Below are 23,290 nucleotides of genomic sequence, written 5' to 3'. Positions count from 1 at the left end.
GAACCCTTATACTCCCTCAGTCACCAAACTCTCACTATAGCACTCAAATGCACCAAGTTCACCTCTCAGCGCAAACAACGTCTGCACTGTAGCTGGATCACGTTTATACTGTGAATAAGCTGGGAAAAATTGTTCTCCTTCAATAAAAGATACAACAGTTTGGAATGCTGACTCTTTAACAAGGAGAGGGCCATTAAAGACCAAAATTCTAAATTTCTTACCTGGAACTCTCATGATGTGCTTAGGTTCTCAATTTTCACAGTCAGGCATTCCAAATTGGGCTCCTGACAAATCTTAAACATAACTTGATGCACAGACTTCAATACCCTAGATGCTCTCAAATTTCCTACATTCAACATTTTGTTTTATAAATTTAGAGTACGCAATTATTTTTTCCAATCAAGGGGCAATTTAGCCCGGCCAATCCACCTATCCTACACATCTTTGGGTTGTGAGGGTGAAACCCACGCAAACACGGGGAGAACCTGCAAACTCCACACGGACAGTGACCCAGGGCCATGATTCGAACCCGGATCCTCAGCGCCATAGGCAGCATAACCACTGCACCACCGTGCTGCCCTTCCACTCGACATATTAAATGTGGAGTAGATACCAGGGCCGGGATTCTCCCCTACCCGGCGGGGCGGGGGGTCCTGGCATAGCGGAGTGGCGCCAACCACTCCGGTAATTCTCCACACCTTTAGGGGCTAGACCCACGGCGGAGTGGTTGGCGCCACGCCGACTGGCGCCAAAACCGGCGCCAACGGCCTTTGACGCCAGCCGCCCGGCGTCGGGGCTGGCCGAAAGGCCTTCGGCATGCGCCATGGTGGAGGCCGTGGCGGCGGCGGAAGAAAAAGTGTGCCCCCACGGCACTGGCCCACCCGCCGATCGGTGGGCCCCGATCGCGGGCCAGGCCACCGTGGGGACACCCCCCCGGGGTCCGATCGCCCTGCGCCCCCCCCCCCCCCCCCAGGACCCCGGGGCCTGCTCGCGCCGCCACTGCCGCCGGCACCAGAGGTGCTCCAATTCCCGCCAGGGGGAGAGGCCTGTCAGCAGCAGGACTTCGGCCCATCGCGGGCTGGAGAATGGCCGCAGGGGGCACGCCGATCGGCGCGGCGTGATTCCCGCTCCTGCTGATTCTCGGGTGGCGGAGAATTCCGGCCACGGCGGGGGCGGGATTTACGCCGGCCCCGGGCGATTCCCCGACCCTGCGGGGGGTCAGAGAATTCCGCCCCAGGTTTCTGAACAACATCCACCCTTCTACTGAACAGTGTGAAGTAACATTTCCTCCACACAAGTGCCAGATAACGACCATCTCTAACAATATTCTTGAATGTCACCATTGATCAAAAGGTTAACTGGACTAACCAGAGAAATGTGGCTACCAGAACAGGTTGTACGTTAGGTACTCTACAGCGAAACATTAACCCCTTGACTCCCCAAAACCTTTTCAACATCTACAAGACACAAGGCAGGATTGTGATAGAATGTTGTCCACTTGCCAACAGCACTGCCAAAAACTCAGGACAGAGCAGTTTGCTCGAAATGAAAAATTAAAATCGCTTATTGTCACGAGTAGGCTTCAATGAAGTTACTGTGAAAAGCCGCTAGTCGCCACATTCCGGCACCTGTCCGGGGAGGTTGGTACGGGAACCGAACCGTGCTGCTGGCCTGCTTGGTCTGCTTTAAATGCCAGCGATTTAGCCCAGTGAGCTAAACCAGCCTCTGGACCAACCTAACCTGAAACATTCATTCCCTCTACCACTAGTACACTGGTTGTAGTATCTACCATCTACTTGATGCAATGCAGCAACTCGCCAAAGCTGCTTTGACACCATCTCCCAGACCTGCAACCTTAGCAGCTATAGGAGCAAGTGAATGGGAACACTGCCACTTGAAAAGCTGCCCTGAAAGTCACCCATCATCCTGCCTTGAGATATACAATCCTTTCTTTATTGTCACTGGGCAAAATTCTCCATTTGTGATAAGTGTTGACACCGGACATTCCCTTTGGGGGCGCCAATTACAGAGTAATTCACGACATGCTGATGGACCAGCACTCTGCCCATGAGAATCTAGAGCAATTCTCACTCCCGCCGACGTTGGATTTGCTGGGGCTGGAATTGGCACTGGAGAGCTTTACGAACTATAGCTGCTTACAAGCACTCCACTCCCCACACACTCTCATTCCAGTCAAGAAGATGGTTCGATGAAGAGCTACCCCAAGGTTCATCGAGAGTGAGCTGGACAGATTGATCTGCGGATGTAGACTGGAAGTGGCAGAGACAGCGAGTGCTGTGGGCCTCACCAGGCGGATTGATTTGCAATGTTGCAAAAAGATGAATGACCTCCTTCGGTCAGCTCAAATGAATCATCACCTTTGTGCCACTCAAAGGATATATGGATATATGGGCCAGTGAGGTGGAATGACCAGCACACGTGCAGGTCGCACCCAGGCGGACAGTGGAATGTGATTATAAAGGCAGGAGTTAGACGATGTCAAACAATGAGGAGCAGTAGAGCTCATCTCACAGCGAGTCGTCATCATCCTCCGTCCTATGGACAAGACCCGATAATACCCCCAACCTTGGGTGAATGCCCTGCAGTGATGCTGACAGGTCATGGGGAGGGGGGTGGGTTGGCAAGGGAGCTGGGGTGGAGGGATGGAGTGAAGGGAGGAGAGACAGGGGAGGATGTGAGGGGCTGTGGGGAAGAGGGCACCACTTGGAAGGGGGTTGGAAAGAGAATGGAGAGGTGGGACAGGGTCAGAGCTGCCTTTGGCCATGCCTCTTAATCTGAAAATTGGGAGGTGATTAAGTATTCCCGTGTACGGCAGTGCTGAAGCAGTTGGGTGGCCTGTGAAGCCAACCCAGGCTTCATGCCTGGATTGTCGTGGACATCCTCCTCATCCTCCTTGTCAGACTAAGCCTGCCGTTCGTCCTCCTTCAAAATGTTCCCCCTCTGCTGCATGATGTTTTGAAGGATGCAGCAGGCCACCAAGATGTTGGTGACGTAAATCCCGCCCCCGCCGTGGCCGGAATTCTCCGCCACCCGGGAATCGGCAGGGGCGGGAATCACGTCCCGCCGGTCGGCGGGCCCCCGCGCCGATCAGCGGGCCCCCGGCGGCGATTCTCCGGCCCGCGATGGGCCGAAGTCCCGCCGCTGTCAGACCTCTCCCGCCGGCGTGGTTTAAACCACCTCTGTGCATGCGGTGCGAGCGGGCCCCGGGATCCTGGGGGGTGGGGGGGGGGGGGGGGGGGGCGTGGGGCGATCGGACCCCGGGGGGTGCCCCCACTGGTGGCCTGGCCCGCGATCAGGGCTCACCGATCGGCCGGCGGGCCTGTGCCGTGGGGGCACTCTTTTTCTTCCGCCGCCACCACGGCCTCCACCATGGCGGAGACGGAAGAGACCCCCTCCACCGCGCATGCGCCGGTGGTGACATCAGTGGCCGCTGACACTCCGGCGCATGCGCGGACTCACACTGACCGGCGAAGACCTTTCGGCCAGCCCCGACGCCGGGCGGCTTGGTGCCAAAGGCCGTTCGCGCCGGCCGGCGGAGCGGGAGCCACTCCGGCACGGGCCTAGCCTCTAAAGGTGTGGCGAATTCCACACCTTTGGGGAGGCCCGATGCCGGAGTGGTTGGCGCCACTTCGCTACGCCGGGACCCCCCGCCCCACCGGGTAGGGGAGAATTTCGCCCGGGATCTTTGACAGTGATGAGAGAAACCAACCTTTTTTACTGATGCACAGCTATTGCTCGGTTCTGTGTCTTAGCACATGTTAAATACATAATTGTCTGGCCGTGCCCCTTTAATCTTAACCTTCATCAACTCACTGAATACCATCATCTTCACCTACGTGGCATTGCCATCTTTCTAGTCCTCACTATCTCCAGGGACTGAATCATATACATGTCTGTCTCTGGCCACTTCCTTATATTGCTTTACCATCTGCAACTCTCGACCTATCTCCATCTCATTCAGCCCTGGAACAAAACTGCACTGCTGCTATCTGACCAGTTCATTCTCTAACGTGTTTTCCTCTTGCTATCTAGCCATCAGGGCACTGTTGACCGGGAACAGAGTTCTCTATTTCTAAATTCAATGACCTGTAAGTCTCAGGGCTGCAGATTTCATTGCGCCATCCGAACATTGGTCTTGTCATCCATCACTAAATTAGTCTAGTTCATATCAAGGGGCTGTAACTTGCAATGGAATGGTAATTGAGTTGGATTACCACTCTTCTTGGAAATCCAGGCAATCCTATCCCACCTGACCTCCCAACTCTTGGCTGGCGAGATCTGTGCAGTGCAGATCAAACATGAAAATGAAATGAAGATTGCTTATTGTCACGAGTAGGCTTCAATGATGTTACTGTGAAAAGCCCCTAGTCACCACATTCCGGCGCCTGTTCGGGGAGGCTGGTACGGGACTTTCCGTTGAGGGCTGTTCAGTTGAAGATGGGTAAGCCATGCCATTTTCTACGGCAGTAGCTGCAATGAACCTGCTAAGTTTAAAGGTCAAACCAGGCTTAAAGAATTTTGACAAGCCAGGGCAGCACGGTGCACAGCGATTAGAGCCAGGGACCCGCGTTCAATTCTGGTCTTGGGTAACTGTGGAGTTTGCACATTCTCCCCATGTCTGCATGGATTTCCTCCAGGTGCTACGGTTTCCTTCCACAGTCGAAAGACATGCAGATAATGTGGATTGGCCATGCTGAATTGCCCCTTAATGTCCGAAGATGTGCAAGTTAGATGGATTGGCCATGATCAATGCGCAGGGATAGGGTGGGGGAGTCGGCTTAGGTAGAGTCCTGTTTCGGACGCTCGGTGCAGGCTTGATGGGCCAACTGGCCATCTTCTGCACTGTAGGGATTCTGTCGGAGATGGTAAGTGGATGGGATTGGGACGGGGGGGGGGGGGGGGGGGGGGGGGGGGGGGTGGGATGGAAGAAATATTTAATATATTTGTGTTGATAAAGAGTGCGAACATTAACAAAATTCACACTAACAGTTTCAAAGTTCAGTGGCCATGAGGTTGACTAACAACACGGAAATGTTTTTTTATTTAACACGCGTGTATGAAATAACGGATTTGGAAATGCAACCAAGGCAGCGGGTGTACAATAATGAAATGAAATGAAAATTGCTTATTGTCACGAGTAGGCTTCAATGAAGTTACTGTGAAAAGCCCCTAGTTGCCACATTCCGGCGCCTGTTCGGGGAGGCTGTTACGGGAATCGAACCGTGCTGCTGGCCTGCCTTGGTCTGCTTTCAAAGCCTGCAATTTAGCCCAGTGTGCTAAACAGCAATAAATGGAAGATTACTGAAGAATGTAGAGGTACAGATGACCTTGGAGTGCAAGTCAACAGATTACTAACGGTAGCAGAACAGTGAAATAAGTGATTAAAAAAGCATGCAGGATATGTTATTAGCTGAGGCATTGAATGTAAGAACCAGGAAGCTATTGTTAGGATGGTATAAATCACTAGTTAAGCCTTAGCTAGAGTACTGCTAAAACTCCGTTCTGGTCACCACATTACAGGAATGATGTGATCGCACACGAGAGTGTGCAGAGGAGATTTATGTGGATGTTTCCAGGAATTTGAGAATAGAGAATTTTAGCTATGAGGAAAGATTTAATGGACTTGTGTTGTTTTTGTGAAACAGAGGAAGCTGAGGGGAAATTTAATTGAGAGCTATAAGATTGTGCAAGACCTTCACTGATGTAATAATAATTTATCCAGACAATTACCACATGCTAAAACTTTTTGAGCTCTAATTCAGCTTTATTAATAATGAATAAAATTGCAATTTTCTCAGGTTGCTTTTTTGCCTGTGGGAATTATTTCAATGAATATTTCAACACATTATTTTAATCGTGGTTCTGCAACCTCAAGTAAAGCAATATTTTATAGTTCCAAGTTCAGTCTGCAGAGGGACTACAGTCATTAAACTGCATGCTGTTTGGTTTGAGGTCCCATTGTATGATTTACAAGCCTTGTTAAAAAACCCTGTAAAAGGAGGCAAGCTGTGCCATTTATAAATGTAATTTGATGCTGTATTTGCTAATGGTCTGGCTCTGATTTATGTGAATGGCAGTATGTGCTGCTTTGTGACTTTAGGTAGTTCAGTTTGTTAATACTTCTCTATTGTCACAAAATAAATTTTAAAAGCCATTTTTGTTGAAATTTTATATGAATGAGGATTAAATATGTATCAAAATGTGGAGGTGGGAAACTGTATATCAGTTGAATATTACTGGGATTAACCCTCCAAAACTATTAATGCCTTTTTGTTAAATTTGCTTGTAAATTTGCAGTTAAAATGTTCTATTTTCTGCAAATACATAATGTAAATGGGAAGAAATGCTCCATAATCTATACTGTACCTCCATTTTATAGCTTTCCGTCTTATGTTCCTGGAATATTTAATGGAAAAACGGATCATTTTTCAAACAAAAACCTAATCTGTTAAATAAATTGAATTGAAGAATGGGTAATACCTGCTGACTCTTTCAGCAAATTTTAATAATTCTAAATATGTATATATGTTTTGTCTTTTCACAGTCAGCAGCATGACTTTTGGCGCCTAGACTACTGGGAAGATGACTTACGTCGCCGCCGCAGATTCATACGCAATGCTTTTGGATCGATACATCCTGAAGTCCTGTTGAAATCAGCAGAAGATTATGGTTAGTTTTCAATCCTGTTTTTCCTGCCAAGGGATTACTGAGGGAAAAAGAAAATTTGCAATGGCAGGCGTAAGCTCTTCATAAAATAGAAAAATTACATTTGCTGAACCATTTATAATCCTTTCCGGGAATTAATTACTGATAACTAGCCTTATTGTAGCTTATTTTAGCACACGTGTCATACCATTTAACCACCTCAATGCCATTTACTCTAGTTTAGTTAAGAATACAATGATAATCAACTACATGGAACCTGGAATTTTACACTGGCTGCGAGTTGTGCATCCAGATAATTAACAGGTAGAAATTTACATTGTATCCATGATGTGTCAGTCTGAGAACAGAGCCAAATTCAGCTTTTGGCCTTATTTGAATGCCATCAGCAAATTGAGGTCCCTACTCCAGTTTACCTGTTGGGGGAACACATAAATTAGCTGGCTTCTATTCTACACAAATGACAAATTGTGCCTAAGACGAGGGAGGGCTGAAACATACCGACAGTGGGCCAGAAATTTATTTTAGGTCCTCGAAGGAGCTCTGTTGTGTCACTTGATCCTATGGAACAAAATGCTAAATTTCCTGGGACTCCTTTTTGAGTGTTTTGCACCTTTAAGGACAACTGATTAGGCCACTCAACATGTTCAACAAGTGTAACGATGCAAAGCATGCACACACTATGCCCACTTAAGGATGAATTTTACATTTGGCTTTCTACAATCGGCATAAGTCCCCAATTTACATATTTATGAAGCCTAATACCTGTTCTAGGTAAACTCCCATGACAACTAAAAGTCACCTGAATCAATAAAGCATTTTCAGTGAAAATTAGAAGGATAGATAATGATGTGAAATTCTGAGGTCTAATCTGGATAATTACACTGGGGAAATAGTGGAAGGCAGGGAGTTGAATTTCTTCCCCAACATTTTTATTTATTAGTACATATGAAGTTAAGTAGGTTGTATTGCTCTTTCATATTACAATGAAATATTATCTTTGCTAAACTAAAAATAACTAATTGACTTCATCCTAAATGTGCTGGAGAATGGGTTAGAAAGAACCTCTGTGCAATTTCAGAAACTGAAATTTATGATTTTGAAATATGGAATTGCACAAGATTAGGTTAATAACGTTCTATTCTCACTTAAATTTGAGTAGTTAAAATAAACATTTAAATCAAAATGTGCCTCAAAATGACTAAGAAAGGATCTCCAGAGTTACCGTCCTCATGGTGATTATCCTGATCTAACTAATTGTTTAGGTTGTCAAGCGATAGGGATTTGGTTCAGCCTGCTGGTGCACATTCTGCCGCCGGTGTTGGAGTATAATTAATAATGAGTTGTAAGCAGCCTTCATCTTGTACAAAACCTGTAATCTTTTATTAGGAGTACACTTTAGCTCTTGTTTGTGAAGCCCTCAGTAATTGGCAATTTGTGGAGACGTGAGTATCCCAGAACCCAATTTATACAATTCACTTGGGCATCTAAACCATCTAATGTTAGTACAAATATTGCATAATAATGTTTTAACTGGGGCTCCAACTCAACCAACCCTGCTGGTGACCATTTCGGCCACAATATGGAATTGCGTAAGTAGTTTGGCTAACATTTATCCCGTTTCCTACTCCAAAAAATTTTTTCAATCTTCACCCTACCAGATTTCTACCGTTGCTTGGTAAATAAAACCAGCAATATCCAAAGCAGCTTGATCGTGCATGAAGTTACTATTTTGGGTTTTAAAAATTAATTTTATTTTAGAATTGAGGTGCACACTTTTTTGTTGTTTCATCCGAATAATTTATTTCAGTGAAATCTAGACCCAGATTTTAGAAGTGGTGTGCTAACAAAGTTCGCAAGTACCAATGCAAATAGTGCACTTACAGAATTTGGGAACATATCGACCTTGCAAGCTTATTGGCACAATTCCAAGTAAAAGGTTGCCAGAGCCCGACACCTGGCCAGATTTATTACCTGTCCTACAGGTGGGAGCTGGACTTAGTGGTGGGGTGCCGCAGGAACCCATAGGAATGGTACCTTGCAGTCTGTGGGAGGAATGTTCTGCAGATGGTTGAGAAGGACTGGGGACAGCACTGCTCCTTGTTCTGACCTGCAGAGAGTTCAAACAGAAGTAATTTTAAAAAACTTATTTTCGCAACCACTTTTTTGCCATGGTTCTGCTAGGCAATGGACAATGCAAAACTGCCACTGATGTGAAGGCACTATTACATCTTGGTACCGATGACATCAATGGACAAAGCTTCTGACTATCAAGTCGGCCCTCACCAACTTTTAGAAAAAGCTTTGTTGATGGGATGATTCATTGTCGTAAATATTTGCCGGCCAAGAACGCAGTGGATTGGAGCCAGGTGATGGCAGCTTCAAATTGTATTTGCTCTGGGGCGCCATTCTCACTGGGCAAGAGGAACTAAAATTCCATCAGTGGTGAAATTTAATCATAAAGAAGAGGTGATGGCATGGTGGTATTGTTTCTGGATGAGTAATCCAGTGACCCAGGGTAACTCTCTGTGAACCTGGATTTGAATCCCACCACGGAACCAGGAATTAAAACATTGTCGATTGTTGTAAAAACCCATCTGGTTCACTAATGTCCATTAGGGAAGGAAATCTGCTGTCCTTCCCTGGTCTGGCCGACATGTGACTCCTGACCCACATCAATGTGGTTTGACTCTTAACTGCCCTCCGAAATGGCATAGTAAGCTATTCAGTAATTTCCAATCGCTACGAAGATTCAAGAATGAAACAAGCTGGACCACCCCGCATCGATGTCGGCACCAGAAACAACAACAGCAAAAATCATGCCTGTTGATCCTACAAGGTCCTCCTATTAACATCTGGGGGCTTGTGCCATACTTGGGAGAGCTGTCTCACAAATTGTCAAGCAGCAGACTGATGTAGTCATATACACAGAATCATACCTTACGGCCAATGTCCCAGACACCATCATCACCATCCCTGGGAATGTCCTGTCCCATCGGATGGCATACAGTTATGAGGAAGTTTCCCTGGGAGACCTGGGATTAGAATAGTTAGGTGGTTGTTCTTGACCGGCACAGACATGATGGGCCGAAGGACCTTTTCTGTGCTGTAGATCTCTTATGACTCTATGACCCCAACATTGACTCTGGACTCCATGAATTCTCTTGGCATCAAGTCAAACAATGGATTACTGTGTGTCACTCCCACTCAGCTAATGAATCGGTACTCTTCCATATTGGACACCACATTGGAGAAAGCACTGCAGGTGGCAAGGATGCAGAATGTATTCTAGCAGGGGACAGTAATATCCATCACTAAGATGGCTTGGTAGCACCATTATTAACCAACCTGGTCAAGTCCTAAAGGACATAGCTGGTAGAATGGGTCTGCAGCAGGTAGTGTGGACCCAACAAGAGGGAAATAAATATTTGCCTCATCCTCACCAACCTGCCTACCGCAGACGCATCTGTTCATGACTGTATTGGCAGGAGTGAACATTGCACTGTCCTTGTGGAGACGATGTCCCAGCTTCATGTTGAGGATACCCTCCATCGTGTGTGTGGCACAGGTAAAGTCGCCATAGTCCCAGGTGACCATAGGCGACTTTCCACTTTCATGGGGAGAGCTGACTGGTGATGATATAACCTGAGGATCACCAAACCTCAGGCGCGGGACAAGAATAAGAATGTGGAACTTTCTTGAATAACCTCACCCGGGTACAGGAATTGAACCCACGCTGCTGGCCTTGCTCTCCTTCTGAGTATTACAGCACGGCACAACCACCGTGCTAAATGGGATTGATTTGGAACAGATCTAGCAACTCAATACTGGGCAACTATATGGTGCTATGGGCCATCAGCAGCAGCAGAATTGTACTCAACCACAATCTATAATCTCATGGCCCAGAATATTCATCACTCTATCATTGCCACCAAGCCAGGAGATCAAACTTAATTCAATGAAGAGTGCAGAAGGACATGCCAGGAGCAGCAGCTAAAAATCAAATGTCAAATTGTGCAGTTACAACACAGGACTACTTGCGTACCAAGCAACGCGAGCAGTAAGAGATAGACAGAGCTAACCGATTTCACAACCAACCGATCAGATCAAAGTTCTGCAGTCCTGCCACATCCGGCATGAATGGTGATGGACAATTAAACAACTCACCGAAGGAGTTGCTCCATGTATCACAACAGTGCAAAAAACAGGGGTGAGGCATTTCGTACAATCTTCAATCAAAATTGCTGAGTGGATGCTTGATCTCTGCCTCCTGCGGAGGTCACCAGCATCACGGATGCTAGTTTCAGCCAATTTGACCCACTCCAAGTCATTTCAGGACCAGCCGAAGGCACTGGATACTGCAACGGCTATGGACCCTGGCAATATTCCAGTTGCAGTACGGAAAACTTGTGTTCCACAACTCACCATGCCCCTAACCCAGCTGTTCCTGTTAAGCTACAACACTGACATCTAGCTGGTAATGTGGAAGATTCCCCAGGTATGCCCTGTACATGAAAAGGAGGACAAATTCAACCCAAATCTGCCCAATTATCACCCCATCAGTCTACTCTTGATCATCAGTAAAGTGGTGGAAGGGGTCATCAACAGTGCTATCAAGTGCAACTTGCTTAACAATAACCTGCTCACGGATGCTCAGTTCTGCCAGGACCACTCAGCTCCTGACCTCATTACAGCCTTGGTTCAAACGTGGATGAAAAAGCCAAAATCCAGAAGTGAGATGAGAGTGACTGCACTTGACATCATAGAATCCCTACAGTACAGAAGTACGTCATTTGGCCCAAAGTGTCTGCACCGAACCTCTGAAAGAGCACCCCATCAATGCCTAATCCCCTGCCCCATCCTTGTAAACCACCTAATATGTGGACACTAAGGGGCAATTTAGCATGGCCAATCCACCTAACTTGCACATCTTTGGACTGGGTAGCATGGTGGTTAGCATAAATGCTTCACAGCTCCAGGGTCCCAGGTTCAGTTCCCGGCTGGGTCACTGTCTGTGCGGAGTCTGCACGTCCTCCCCGTGTGTGCGTGGGTTTCCTCCGGGTGCTCCGGTTTCCTCCCACAGTCCAAAGATGTGCGGGTTAGGTGGATTGGCCATGCTAAATTGCCCGTAGTGTCCTAAAAAGTAAGGTTAAGGGGGGGGGGGGGGGGGAGGGGTTGTTGGGTTACGGGTATAGGGTGGATACGTGGGTTTGAGTAGGGTAATCATTGCTCGGCACAACATCGAGGGCTGAAGGGCCTGTTCTGTGCTGTACTGTTCTAAACTGGAGCACCTAGAGGAATTCCACGCAAACTCCACATAGCCAATCACCCAAGGCTGGAATCGAACCCAGGTTCCTGGCATAGTGAGGCAGCAGTTCTAACCACTGTGCCAGCGTGCCTCCCCCAAGCTCGCATTTGAGAATCTTAACCATCCCCATTTGATATTCAATGTCATTACCATCGCCCCACCATCAATACTCTGGTAGATAAGGGCAGCAATGTGGCACAATGATTAGTACTTCTGCCACACAGCACAATGCACCTGGGTTCAATTCCCGCCCGGGCTACTGTCTGTGTGGAGTTTGGAGATTCTCCTTGTGTCTGCATAGGTTTCCTCCGAGTGCTCCAGTTTCCTTCCACAGTCCAAAGATGTGCAGGTTAGGTGGATTGGCCACGATAAATTATCACGTAGTGTGGCATGGGGGCTTGACCCTTGGTAGGGTGCTCTTTCAGACGATTGGTGCAGACTCAATGGGCCGAATGGCTCCTTCTTCACTGTAGAGATTCTATGATTCTATATTACCATTGATCAGAAACGTAACTGGACTAGTTATATAAATACTATCGCAACAAAAGGTCAGCGGCTGGAAACCCTGCGGAGGATATGTCACCTATTGGCTTTGCAAAGACTGTCCACCATCTACAAGGCACAAGTCAGGGGCATGATGGAATAGTCCCCACTTAACTGGATGAATTCAGTTTCAACAACAATCAAGAAGCTTGACGCCATCCAGGAGTAAGCAGCCCAGTTGATTGGCACACCCATCCACAAATGTTCACTCCCCCCATCACCGCACATAGTTGCAGCAGTGTGCACCATGCTACTGTCGAATCCCACTATCGGAACTCACCAAAGTTCCTTTTGGCAGCACCTTCCAAACCCATGACCACTACCATCTAGAAGGGCAAGCATTGCAGCTCCATGGGAACACTACCACCTGGAAGATCCCCTTCAAGCCGCTCACCAGTCTGACTTGGAAATATATCACCGTTTCTTCACTGTTACTGACTTTCAACCTTGGAACACCTCCCCAACACCACTGTGGGTCGACGTACGCCACGTGGACTGCAGCGGTTCAAGAAGGCAGCTCACCACCACCTTGTCAAGGGCAATCCGGGATGGGAAAGAAATGCTGGCCTCGCCAGTGAAGCCCACATTCCATGAATGAAAAAAATAATAATTTTAGATCAAATAATCTGATTGTTTTTATCATAGGATAAATGCTATTGATAACTATATCTTTCTGTATTTGCAAATGCAGAGGTGAATTAAGTTTTCAGTTAATCACAATATCTTTAATCTCAATTTTCTCACCATTATATTCTACCGGCATGCATATCCAAGATTCTGATTAGAAAAGCACTTGAGCTACAGCACAAGACTTTATTGGTTCTCTGCAACCATCTGGTAAGGGTGTGCTGCAAGTACAACCCAAAGTAGAACCCTTGCTGATTTTCCCTCTCCCCTGACAACTCAATGCTGTGATGGTCAAGATCAGCAATTCACCATCTGTGGGAAAGCTTGAATTTAAATATCACATAAGGCTGGGATTCAAACAGTCATCAATCAATTTATGGTGCGGGACCACTAATATATTATGCCACTTTTCCCCACATAAATCTGCAAAGAGATTAGAGGATTCCTTCATCTCCATTCAATTATCCAACTAACTGTAGAGCATATGGTCGATATCTAGGTACTGCAGAAGCTGCTTCAACTTAGAAATGTGGCCTCAGTGTAGCAGTGTAATTGAGCGACAGAGGTTAAACCAGAAAGAGTTAATTGAGTTAAGAATTTCAAATAATAATGGGAGAAAAAAGCTTTCTGATCACTTTTGGATGCATATTTGGACATGGCAGAAGATATTCTACAATGTGTAACTCATCCAAATAGGAGAACTTGGTCCAACATCAATCATGGAGTTGGTGCTGAAATACCTGCAGTAACTTCCACAAGAGTTGACTGCACCAGCTCAAGAAGCCTCCTTCGGCAGTCAGGTTAATCTACTCTTTACAAGTTTATTTCTGCAGCTGAATATTTTCAGGAATCATCTCAGACAGGAGTTTCCGGATTTTCGTATTTAACTGTCCATCACCAGAAGTCACTCTGATTTACATATCAATAATCATGAGCACAATGAGTGTCACTGTTATCTCTACAACAATATCTGGCCCATTGCCTTTGTGCATTAGGTTATTTGTTGTAATTTGCAGTAAAGAAATTAACAATGTTAAATCTACAGGTGCACTCTTCACACATGGAAGATTTCAAATAACACTGTTGTTTTAATAACTCATAATGTTTCACCTTGTATCAGGCCCTTGTGCCTGACTGAAGTGCTTGTTTATGTACCCCGGTGTTTCTACATGATGGCTCTCCAGTAACTGTAACATGGAAGGGGGCAGGCCTTTTTGTCATAATTCAGGATAAGGAAAATCTAGTACAGCCACTTCTAAGAGTTCAGCCAAAGAGATTGCAACAACTTCTGGCCTGCCATTGCAACCTGGCCCGGCTTGATTTTTAGCACAGAAATAGAATGATACCAGTGTGTGGTCATGATGGCATTAATCTGATTGCTGATTGCACAGTTGCTATGTTGCAGCCATTCATCTGCAGGACAGTAAACATGGAGATTACTCCATGTGTGAATGTGAACTTGAACCACCAGCATCTCCATAACTAAATCGACAAACCTTGCAGATCTCCTGGAACCCACCTTGCTCTCAAACCACTTGCTGCAGCAGCAGATATTACCATCCCTGTTTTACCTTTACATTTCATCCACTTTCCAGTACCAGTGCGGGTATTTAGAACCTACAATAGTGTTTGATTTGCCCAACAGCAAACTTGCATATTGTAATGAATTTCGGGTGGCACGGTGGTGCAGTGGTTAGCATTGCTGCCTCACGGCATTGAGGACCCAGGTTCGATCCCAGCCTCGGGTCACTTTTCCGTGTGGGATTTACACTTTTTCCCCGTGTCTGTGTGGTTTTCACCCCCAGAACCCAAAGATCTGCAGGTTAGGTGGATTGGCCACGCTAAATTGTCCCTTAATTGGAAAAAAATAATTGGGTGCCCTAAATTTATTTTAGAGTAATGCTGCCTGTTCAAACTCTGTACCCAATAGCTTGTCCTGGAAATGCGAATCAATCCTCCACTGGTTTCCTAAGGTTGCCATTGCTTTCATCCCAGAAGCCTCTCATCAGTTTCATGCTGAATTTGACCCCGTTGTTTAATTGAAGATGCTTAGTTTGGATCTGCATTAGTGTTATCTCCTGTAACTGTCAGGTATAATTTTGATTTTGTCTGTGTAAATATGGCAGAGAAACAAATGTCCTGCCAATGCCTGTCCTTTGTGGCTACATTCAAAACCTCTATTGTAACTACTTCTGATCAGTCACCACAGTAAAGGCCCGGTGGGCCAAGCAAAGCAACAACATGCAGCAATAATGACAAAGTTAATCAGTCATTTCTGTGGCAGAAAATAATGAGATGTGCTGAAGAAGGCAGATGGGAGAATTTCTGTGCTCCTCGGAGATATGTCTGCGCAGCACCCGATTCATCTCGGCATGTGCACCCATCCAGTTATGACCTTGAAGATTGGAAAGATTCTTGTAACAAATAAACCGCCGTATCAATGTTGACTAGGAATTCAGGTATATTATAAAGTTATGGCTTTTTGTAAACAGAATTCTGTTGTGAATAAATGGAAATGTTATGTAAGAGATGAGAGAAGGCAGATAAGGCATTAACATCTGTTCACCTCATCAAAGCAATCCGTCAGGATAGCACAAAAAGTTAAATAAAACATGATAGAAAAGAGTCACAGGATTTATACTTACAAATTTACAGAAGAGAGATTTTGGATTTACAGAACAATAGGTGGAGAATTTTAAAAATTGAGTACTTAATATTTAAGGCTCAGATTGTTGTACTATTTAATTGAGACATTTCCAAAATTCTGTATTACTTATAAATTGGCTTTACTTTGAAGCTCCTATTACTACAAAAATGTTCTTTTAAATTTAATTGTTTGAGCTCTAATTCAGAAATCCAAGACTATTTTTAGCAATTATTTATCATAGCTTTTTTTCTTGGTGAGTTTTCAGTACTAATTCTGCCAGTGCATTGTCTCACAATCTTGATTTTCTAGAAAGTTTGTATTAAGAAATAAACATTCAAATTTATTAAATTTTGAAAATATTTGTTGTCTGAACGTACTGTAGGTTATCAGACTGCTTTGGTTGTTTGAGTGTCACACAATCCAAGCTCAATCAGTTTGAGGGATAATAAAATGCTCTGGATCAAGTAAGGTAAGGCCATTAACTATGGTCCAGGAGGGACCATAGGTCTCTTTCTCTGTCGGAGAGACAATGGTTATATAGCTTAGGGGAACCACTCAGGATCAAGCAGGGGCAAGACAAGGAGGCAGACATCCATGAACTAACAGCTGGTTCGGGGATTGAACCCATGTGCTGGGATCATTATGCACCACACACGAGCCATCCAACGAACTGAACTAACTGATCCTCACTCTGGATCAAGTACCAGTGAGCAAAGTCTATTTACCAAAATAGCTTTATTACTAGAAAATCAATTTTATCATTAACGTAATGGACTATTATTTTACAACAGTTCAAAGCTTCATTTTGGTGGCTGGGCTTTTTTTCACAGACTGGCTTTCTTCAGAAACGAAATATCATAGCTAGTTATTACAGCAATACATTTATTTTTCTATTAGATTGAGAAAATTGGCACCAATATTGCCAGAGATCTATTTCTTAATACTTCCTGATATATTTTGATCTACTGTACCTATTTATGACTATTGCGTGCTTCAACATATTCCTCCAAAATTATCTCCATCCATACTTGGGTATCCTTATACATACTTCCATCAACTCCAGATTCAATTTATCCAACATTAATTTTGCTAACCATCCATCCTCAACATTCCATGTCTTACAACTCATCCAAAACATAACTTAATGTTCTGTCTCACATTAAATCCCACTTCGCATCACCTCTGTTACTTTTGGTTAACAATGGCTTGGTTTCCTCCTCAATTTTGAATTTAGAATCCTTGGGCACGATTAATGAAAAAGTTTCTGAGTGTGATAGCGAGCGGGAACTGCTGCAAGCTTCCCGTCACCGTTACAAAATGTTCATTGGTCCACTTAACGAGATCCCACGGGCTTCACGCTGCAAATGATTGTCCCACCGGCTGATCGTAGGGACCGCACTCGCCACACAATATGACGCCTCTGCCACTTTCTTCTGCAGTTCCGCACCAATGCCCTGATGCTGCTGTGCCCCCTGACCAAGGAATGTAGGTCCTGGATGCCCCTCCACCAAGCATACATGTGCAGGCAATGGGTGTGAGCAAGCATTCGGCAGGCAGGCAGGATGCAGACTATGGCATAGACTGAGGAGCAGCAGCGGGTTATCATCACCCTCTGCCCTCAATAGTGACCCGCTGGCAGTGCTGACACAGTCATCGTCGTTCCCTTGGCTGGAGTGATGTTACACAGACCCTAGGAGGATGGACAGTCATGGGGGAGAGTGGGAAGGGGGGAGAGGAATGGGCAGAAGGGGAGAGGGAGGCAGTGGGAGATGGGAGAGAACGGGACAGGGAAGTGTGAGGGATGGGGGAGGGGCTGAGAAGGGTGTAGGGCGGGGGGAAGGGGAATGATGGACAAGGCCTCATCCTATGTGAAGCAGGCGAGGATGAGGCCCTCCCTGGCCCTCTGGACTTGCTGGACCCTCACCGCTGCCGCCTGCCCTCATCCTCCGGCAGGTCCTGTGGGTCCTTCCCGGGCTCGTCCTCATGCTCCTGCTGATCCGATGTGTCCTCGTCGTCCTCCTCCTCCTCCTTGGAGGTGACCACATGTTCCTCTCCATCCACCTCCAGCATAACACCCTGCTGTTGTACCGACCACCACAAACTGGGTGGTCCTCCGGGAGGGGTGTACTGCAGTGCACCACCAGAGCAGTCAAAACATCGGAACTGCATTTTGACGAGTCCCATGCACCATTCAATGACAGTCCAGGTGGCCACATGTGCCGCGTTGTACTGGGTCTCTGCATCGGTCACCGGCCTCTGTACTGGCATCATTAGGGAGGTCCTCAACGGGTATCCCTTATCCCCCAAGTGCTAACCGGCTAGCCTCGGGTGGTCCTCGAAGAAGCTGGGGATCTCTGACTGCCCCAGAATGTAGCTGTCATGCACACTCCCTGGGAAGCATGCACACTCGTGAATGATCTTCATGTGGTAGTTGCAAATGAACTGGTGTTCAGGGAGCGGAATCCCTTTCTGTTGATGTAGGGCACTCCCTGACGGCTCAGTTAGCGCAAGGCGACATGTGTGCCATCCACTACCCCCTGGACCTGGGGCATCCCGTTGATGGCAGAGAATCCTGCTGCCAGCGCCTAGTCTATGTCATAGTTTATATAGTTCGCTGCCCGGGCAAAAAGGGCATCCATGACCGCACAGATGCTCTTGTGACCTATAGCTTGCGAGATGCCACACTAGTCTCCACTTGAGCCCTGGAATGATCCTGAGGCGTGGAAGTTCAGGGCTGTGATGATGTTGACGGCCATCGGGAGTGGGTATCCTCCTCCTCCACATGGTACCAAAGAAATGGCACAGGTGCCGCACCATCCGCTTGTGAGGCACACTCTGTCCGTCATCTGTTTGAAAGACCAGCGACGCCTGCACACTTTGTGCCGTTGTGGCTTCCCCCTCTCGGTCCCTCCCTGGCCTGATAAGCAGTCGGGTCCTCAGGTGTAGGGCGGGGCCCTGCACATGGGCCACCACCTTGAGCCTCTGACGACACTGCTGTCGCTGCCTTCTCCGATGCCTGGCTGCCTGGTCTGCCAGCAGCACCACGAGGGAAGCTTCTGCTGGGTCCAAGATATCATCCATCTCATGTAATATCTGTAAGGAATTGGAGAGGGTATGAGACCGACAACCAGCGGTGTCTTCCACTCTGGGATCCACCATTCCCCTATTGCTCCTCCCCTCCCCACCTCTGCCACCTGACACGTCCTGTCCTCGCAACCCTGCTCACCAGGCCACACACCCTGTACTCCAGACACCCTCACATAACATAACCTGGACAGGCACTGGTTCCCCCCACCGGTGCACACCTCCACTGTCTGGTGGCGGAAATGTCCCCAGTGCTGGGGCCCAGTCCCTGGGTGTTCGGGTTGGCCCCTGCGTTCATGGTGTTACCTCCCACAGTGTTCAGGCACAGAATCCAGGCATCACAGTCTGTCTGGGATGCTAGGCAATAACGCCCACATGCTACATGGTCACCTACCCAAGGGACTGCACTTGGGAACTGTGATTGCTCACTTAACTACAATTACCATTTCCCAATTAGCAATAGCCTTCAACCGTATGGCCAGAGGCCTCCACGGTCAGTGGGTTATGGGTGGTTGATGGGACAGACAGAAAAGGCCTGGGTTGCCACTGAAAAGGCACAATTGACCCAAGGGGTGGCATGATGAACCCGCGAGCACTAATACGCCCCCTCCCACCACTACCACCACCGATGGCGGGGTACCATGACCGAGACTGGCCCCCATTACCTTAACCCTTGCTGGAGAGGCCATTAGATCACTGGAGGCCATTAGATCAGGCGTGGCTCCCGTTAATTGTATGGAGATTGGCCTTAAGTGGTGATTATTGATATCTTACTGCGCTATGGCGGGTTCCTGATTTCGCCAACGGGAGCAGGATGGTTAGATGGCAAACCGATCAGCGCCCGGCACGGTTCTCATTTTTGGCCTCTCCCACGATGTAACCTCTCGCTTAAGTGCAACACGGTCATTAAATTATGCCCTTTTGTCCTGAAATGTGTTTACCATCTCACCTAATCCTATCTGAGCAACCATTTGCAACCTGATATTGCATCCCTCAGTTTTTGGACCTTTGGTTGCGACCTCTTACGCATTCCCCTACTTTTCCTACCCCATTGGTGGCAGAAATTTCTTTTGCCTCAGCCCTACGTTTTGGCACTTTTCCACCCAAATGCCTCTGCTTCTCTGCCTACCTCCTTCCTCACCTTTAAGGTCTTTCCCAAAACACATCCCTTTGACTACACTTAACCATCCTCATCTCTCTATTCATAACATCCATTTTTGCCCTTGTGCCTCAAGCCCCCAATCTTTTCTACATATAAGTGCAATAGAAATACTGTTTTGTCCTTTGATATCCAATATCCCCATATGGAACAAATAAAACTACTGTGTTAAACCAAGATATGATTTGTGGTGTATTTTTAATTCACTATTCCGTTTGAACTCACTTTAGAGTTGTTATAAAATTCGTTGACAATTTGAAGCACTTGTATTCATTATTTCCATAGTTTCTGCAGAAACTACACCATGCTTGAAATATAACATGAAGTAGGTGTCCAAAAGATTTATTCTACTGCTTCTCCTTAAAGATGGCCTTAGGCACAAAGAAAATGTATGTCATATTAAGTCAGTATTTGATTCTATTTTAGGGAATGCTGGTTTAAATTATTAATATTAGTAACTTTAATAATTGATAGTATTAATGCATGTGGATATAGAGAATAAAAATGAATAAATAATTAGGGAATTGGTTTTAAATTTGATCTTTGCATAGAAATTTGCAAGTCATCAATTTGAAAAAGAGGAACAATGGGACTAAATAGTAATGCATCTTTCATGTCAGGTTCTCCGTGTTTTTATAACTATCCATTCTACTTTGTATGTTCTTTATAACATACGTACACAGAACTAGCATGTTTGAAATTCAGTATTATGTTCATATAAGGTCTGGTTTAGCATAGTGGGCTAAACAGCTGACTTGTAATGCAGAACAAGGCCAGCAGCACGGGTTCAATTCCCGTACCGGCCTCCCCGAACAGGCGCCGGAATGTGGCGACCATGGGCTTCTCACAGTAACTTCATTGAAGTCTACTTGTGACAATAAGTGATTATTATTATTTATGTTTGCAACTGTATTCCTCTTAAAAAAAAACACTGGGCTGGATTCTGCAAAATGGGACTATGTCCCCAGGCCAGTGTAAAAACACTGGTGTTTCACTCTGGACTCTGCAGGGGGCTAGCAGGGCCCTGGGGTGCTTCTCGCAGTTCTGGCTGCGGATAGGGGGCCCTGCAGTTCCGGTCAGGAGACCGCGCATGTGCATGGCGGCAGCCTGGGGCGGCTGCCCCGTGCGACATGGAGGACTCGCACCGCGGACCCTGATGCTAGAAGTAGGTCCTCCCGAGACCGCGCGCCCGCGGATCGATGCCGCCCAATCGCTTCCCTGGCTGTCCACGAGGCCCCCCGGGTGAAGGATCCCCTTGCTCCCCACCAGGGCGGCCGCAGACTGAGTCCGCAGCCACCACCGGCCATTCCCGACGGCCGATATGTTGTTAGAACCACGCCGTCGGAAAATTGACCAGTTTTTCTCGGGGAATCGTGGAGGTGGGGGCATTGCCCGCGCTGAGTAGACCACACACACGTGTAGACCGGAGAATCGCGGGAGCAGTGTTGGACCGGATTTCGACGTAAACACCCATTCTCCGCCCCCCGCACCGATCGCGATTTCGGTGCAGAGGCTCGGAGAATCCAGCCCACTGTTTTTCTGCAACCAGGAGGCAGGAAACAATTCAATTTACTGATGCTCTGTATAGCATAACAACCAGGCATGCATTCCCTCTCAGCTTCATGTTATTCCTTGTATTATCCCAAATGTGTCATAGTATGATATTTCACCTCAATAGATATAGTTATGGCAATCTTAATTTTATAGAACACTTTGTATAGAAGTTGGAAGTCTACTTATTTTATTGCGCTCTCTGCAGTCAATTTTTACTCGTGATCCAAGGCAAATCACAGCTCTGTTAAGCGCAGACAAGTTGTTGTATTTCCATTTCATGACACCTAGGTTTCTCAGTTTCAGCTTCCCCTTCTGTTATATGGCCTTGATTTCTTTCCTTGAAAGTCTCAGTGATGCTTCTCCAGAACATCATTCAACTCTTTTATCGCAAAAAAGCAACAACTTATGTTTATATAGCATCTTTATACCACAGGGCACTTTGCAGGAGCAGTATAGACCAAAACATGACAAGCCACAAAGGCGATATTAGGTTAAATAACCAAAGGTATTTGGTCATACACGTCAGTTTTTAGGTGTGCCTTAAAGGGAGAAAGGCAGATAAGTGTAGGGAGAATTCCAGAGGAGGCAATGAACAGCATGGCCACCAATGGCAGGGCAATTAAAATTGGGGATGCTAAAGAGTTGAGCACAGTTAGATGAGCATAGATATCTTGGAGATTGTGGACAGCAGGGGATTATAGAGATAGGGAGGAGCAAGGCCAGGGAGATATTTGAAAACTAGGAAAGCCAGGAGCCGGTGTATATCAGTGAGCTCAGGAATGATACGTGAATAGGGTTTCCATCAAGTTAAGGCCCATGCAGCAGCATTTTACATTACCTCAAATTTATGGAGGATAAAATATGTGAGACCAGGTAGGGGTGCAATCATCATGACTAGAGGTCCTCGGCAGCAGGCTCCAGGTCATTACCAATCGCTGTGTAAAAAATGTTTTAAACACAACTTCACTGCACCCAAAATAACTGTGTCTCTTAGTCCATGCACCATCAGCTAATCAGAACTGGTTTTCATTGTCTACCTTATCTAAACCTATAATTGGGCTGGCATGGGAGGAACCTGAGAGAGCTAGCCCCGGTAGACTAATGGGAAAAAGGATTTTGGCAGAGGAAACTAATGGGATGGTTTGTGACTCGGTGACAATGACGTCCATGAGCTGCTTGCACTCCTGTTGGAGATGACAGCGGAGATGATGGAAACATAGAAAATAGATGCATGAGTAGGCTATTCAGCCCTTCGAGCCTGCATCACCATTCAATATGATCATGGCTGATCATGCAAATTCAGTATCCCACTTCTGCTTTTTCTACATACCCCTTGATCCCTTTGGCCCCAAGGGCCACGCCAAGCTCCCTCTTGAATATATCCAACTAACTGGCCCCAACAGCTTTCTGTGGTAGAGAATTCCACAAGTTCACAACTCTCTGAGAGAGGAAGTTCTTCCTCATCTCAGTCCTGAATGGCTTACCTCTTATTCTTAGGCTGTGACCCCTAGTTCTGGACGTCCCCAACATTAGGAACATTCTTCCCGCATCTAGCCTCTCCAGTCCCATCAGGATTTTATGTTTCTATGAGATTCCTTCTCATTCTTCTAAACTCCAATGAGTTCAACCCAGTCGATCCAGTCTTTCTTCATATGTCAGTCCTGCCATCCTGGAAAGTAGTTTG

At 46.5% G+C, this 23,290-nt stretch overlaps 1 protein-coding gene across 9 annotated transcripts in view; it reads left to right on the top strand.

Annotated features, from left to right (window-relative positions):
• Positions 1-23,290, top strand: part of nbeaa (neurobeachin a) — a 1,044,979-nt gene that overhangs the window by 660,082 nt on the left and 361,607 nt on the right. For 8 of the 9 annotated variants that reach the window (XM_038817846.1, XM_038817850.1, XM_038817848.1 and 5 more), the window contains exon 39: positions 6,566-6,690. In XM_038817846.1, coding sequence (XP_038673774.1) covers positions 6,566-6,690 — 125 coding nt within the window. Of the gene's footprint in view, positions 1-6,565; positions 6,691-15,600; positions 15,622-23,290 lie in introns of those variants that run through there. The other variant, XM_038817852.1, reaches the window with a different exon arrangement.

This window comes from Scyliorhinus canicula, chromosome 14 (genome assembly GCF_902713615.1).
Source record: "Scyliorhinus canicula chromosome 14, sScyCan1.1, whole genome shotgun sequence".
Classification (NCBI taxonomy): Eukaryota; Metazoa; Chordata; class Chondrichthyes; order Carcharhiniformes; family Scyliorhinidae; genus Scyliorhinus; species Scyliorhinus canicula.
This window is presented reverse-complemented; position numbering and strand designations above follow the sequence as displayed.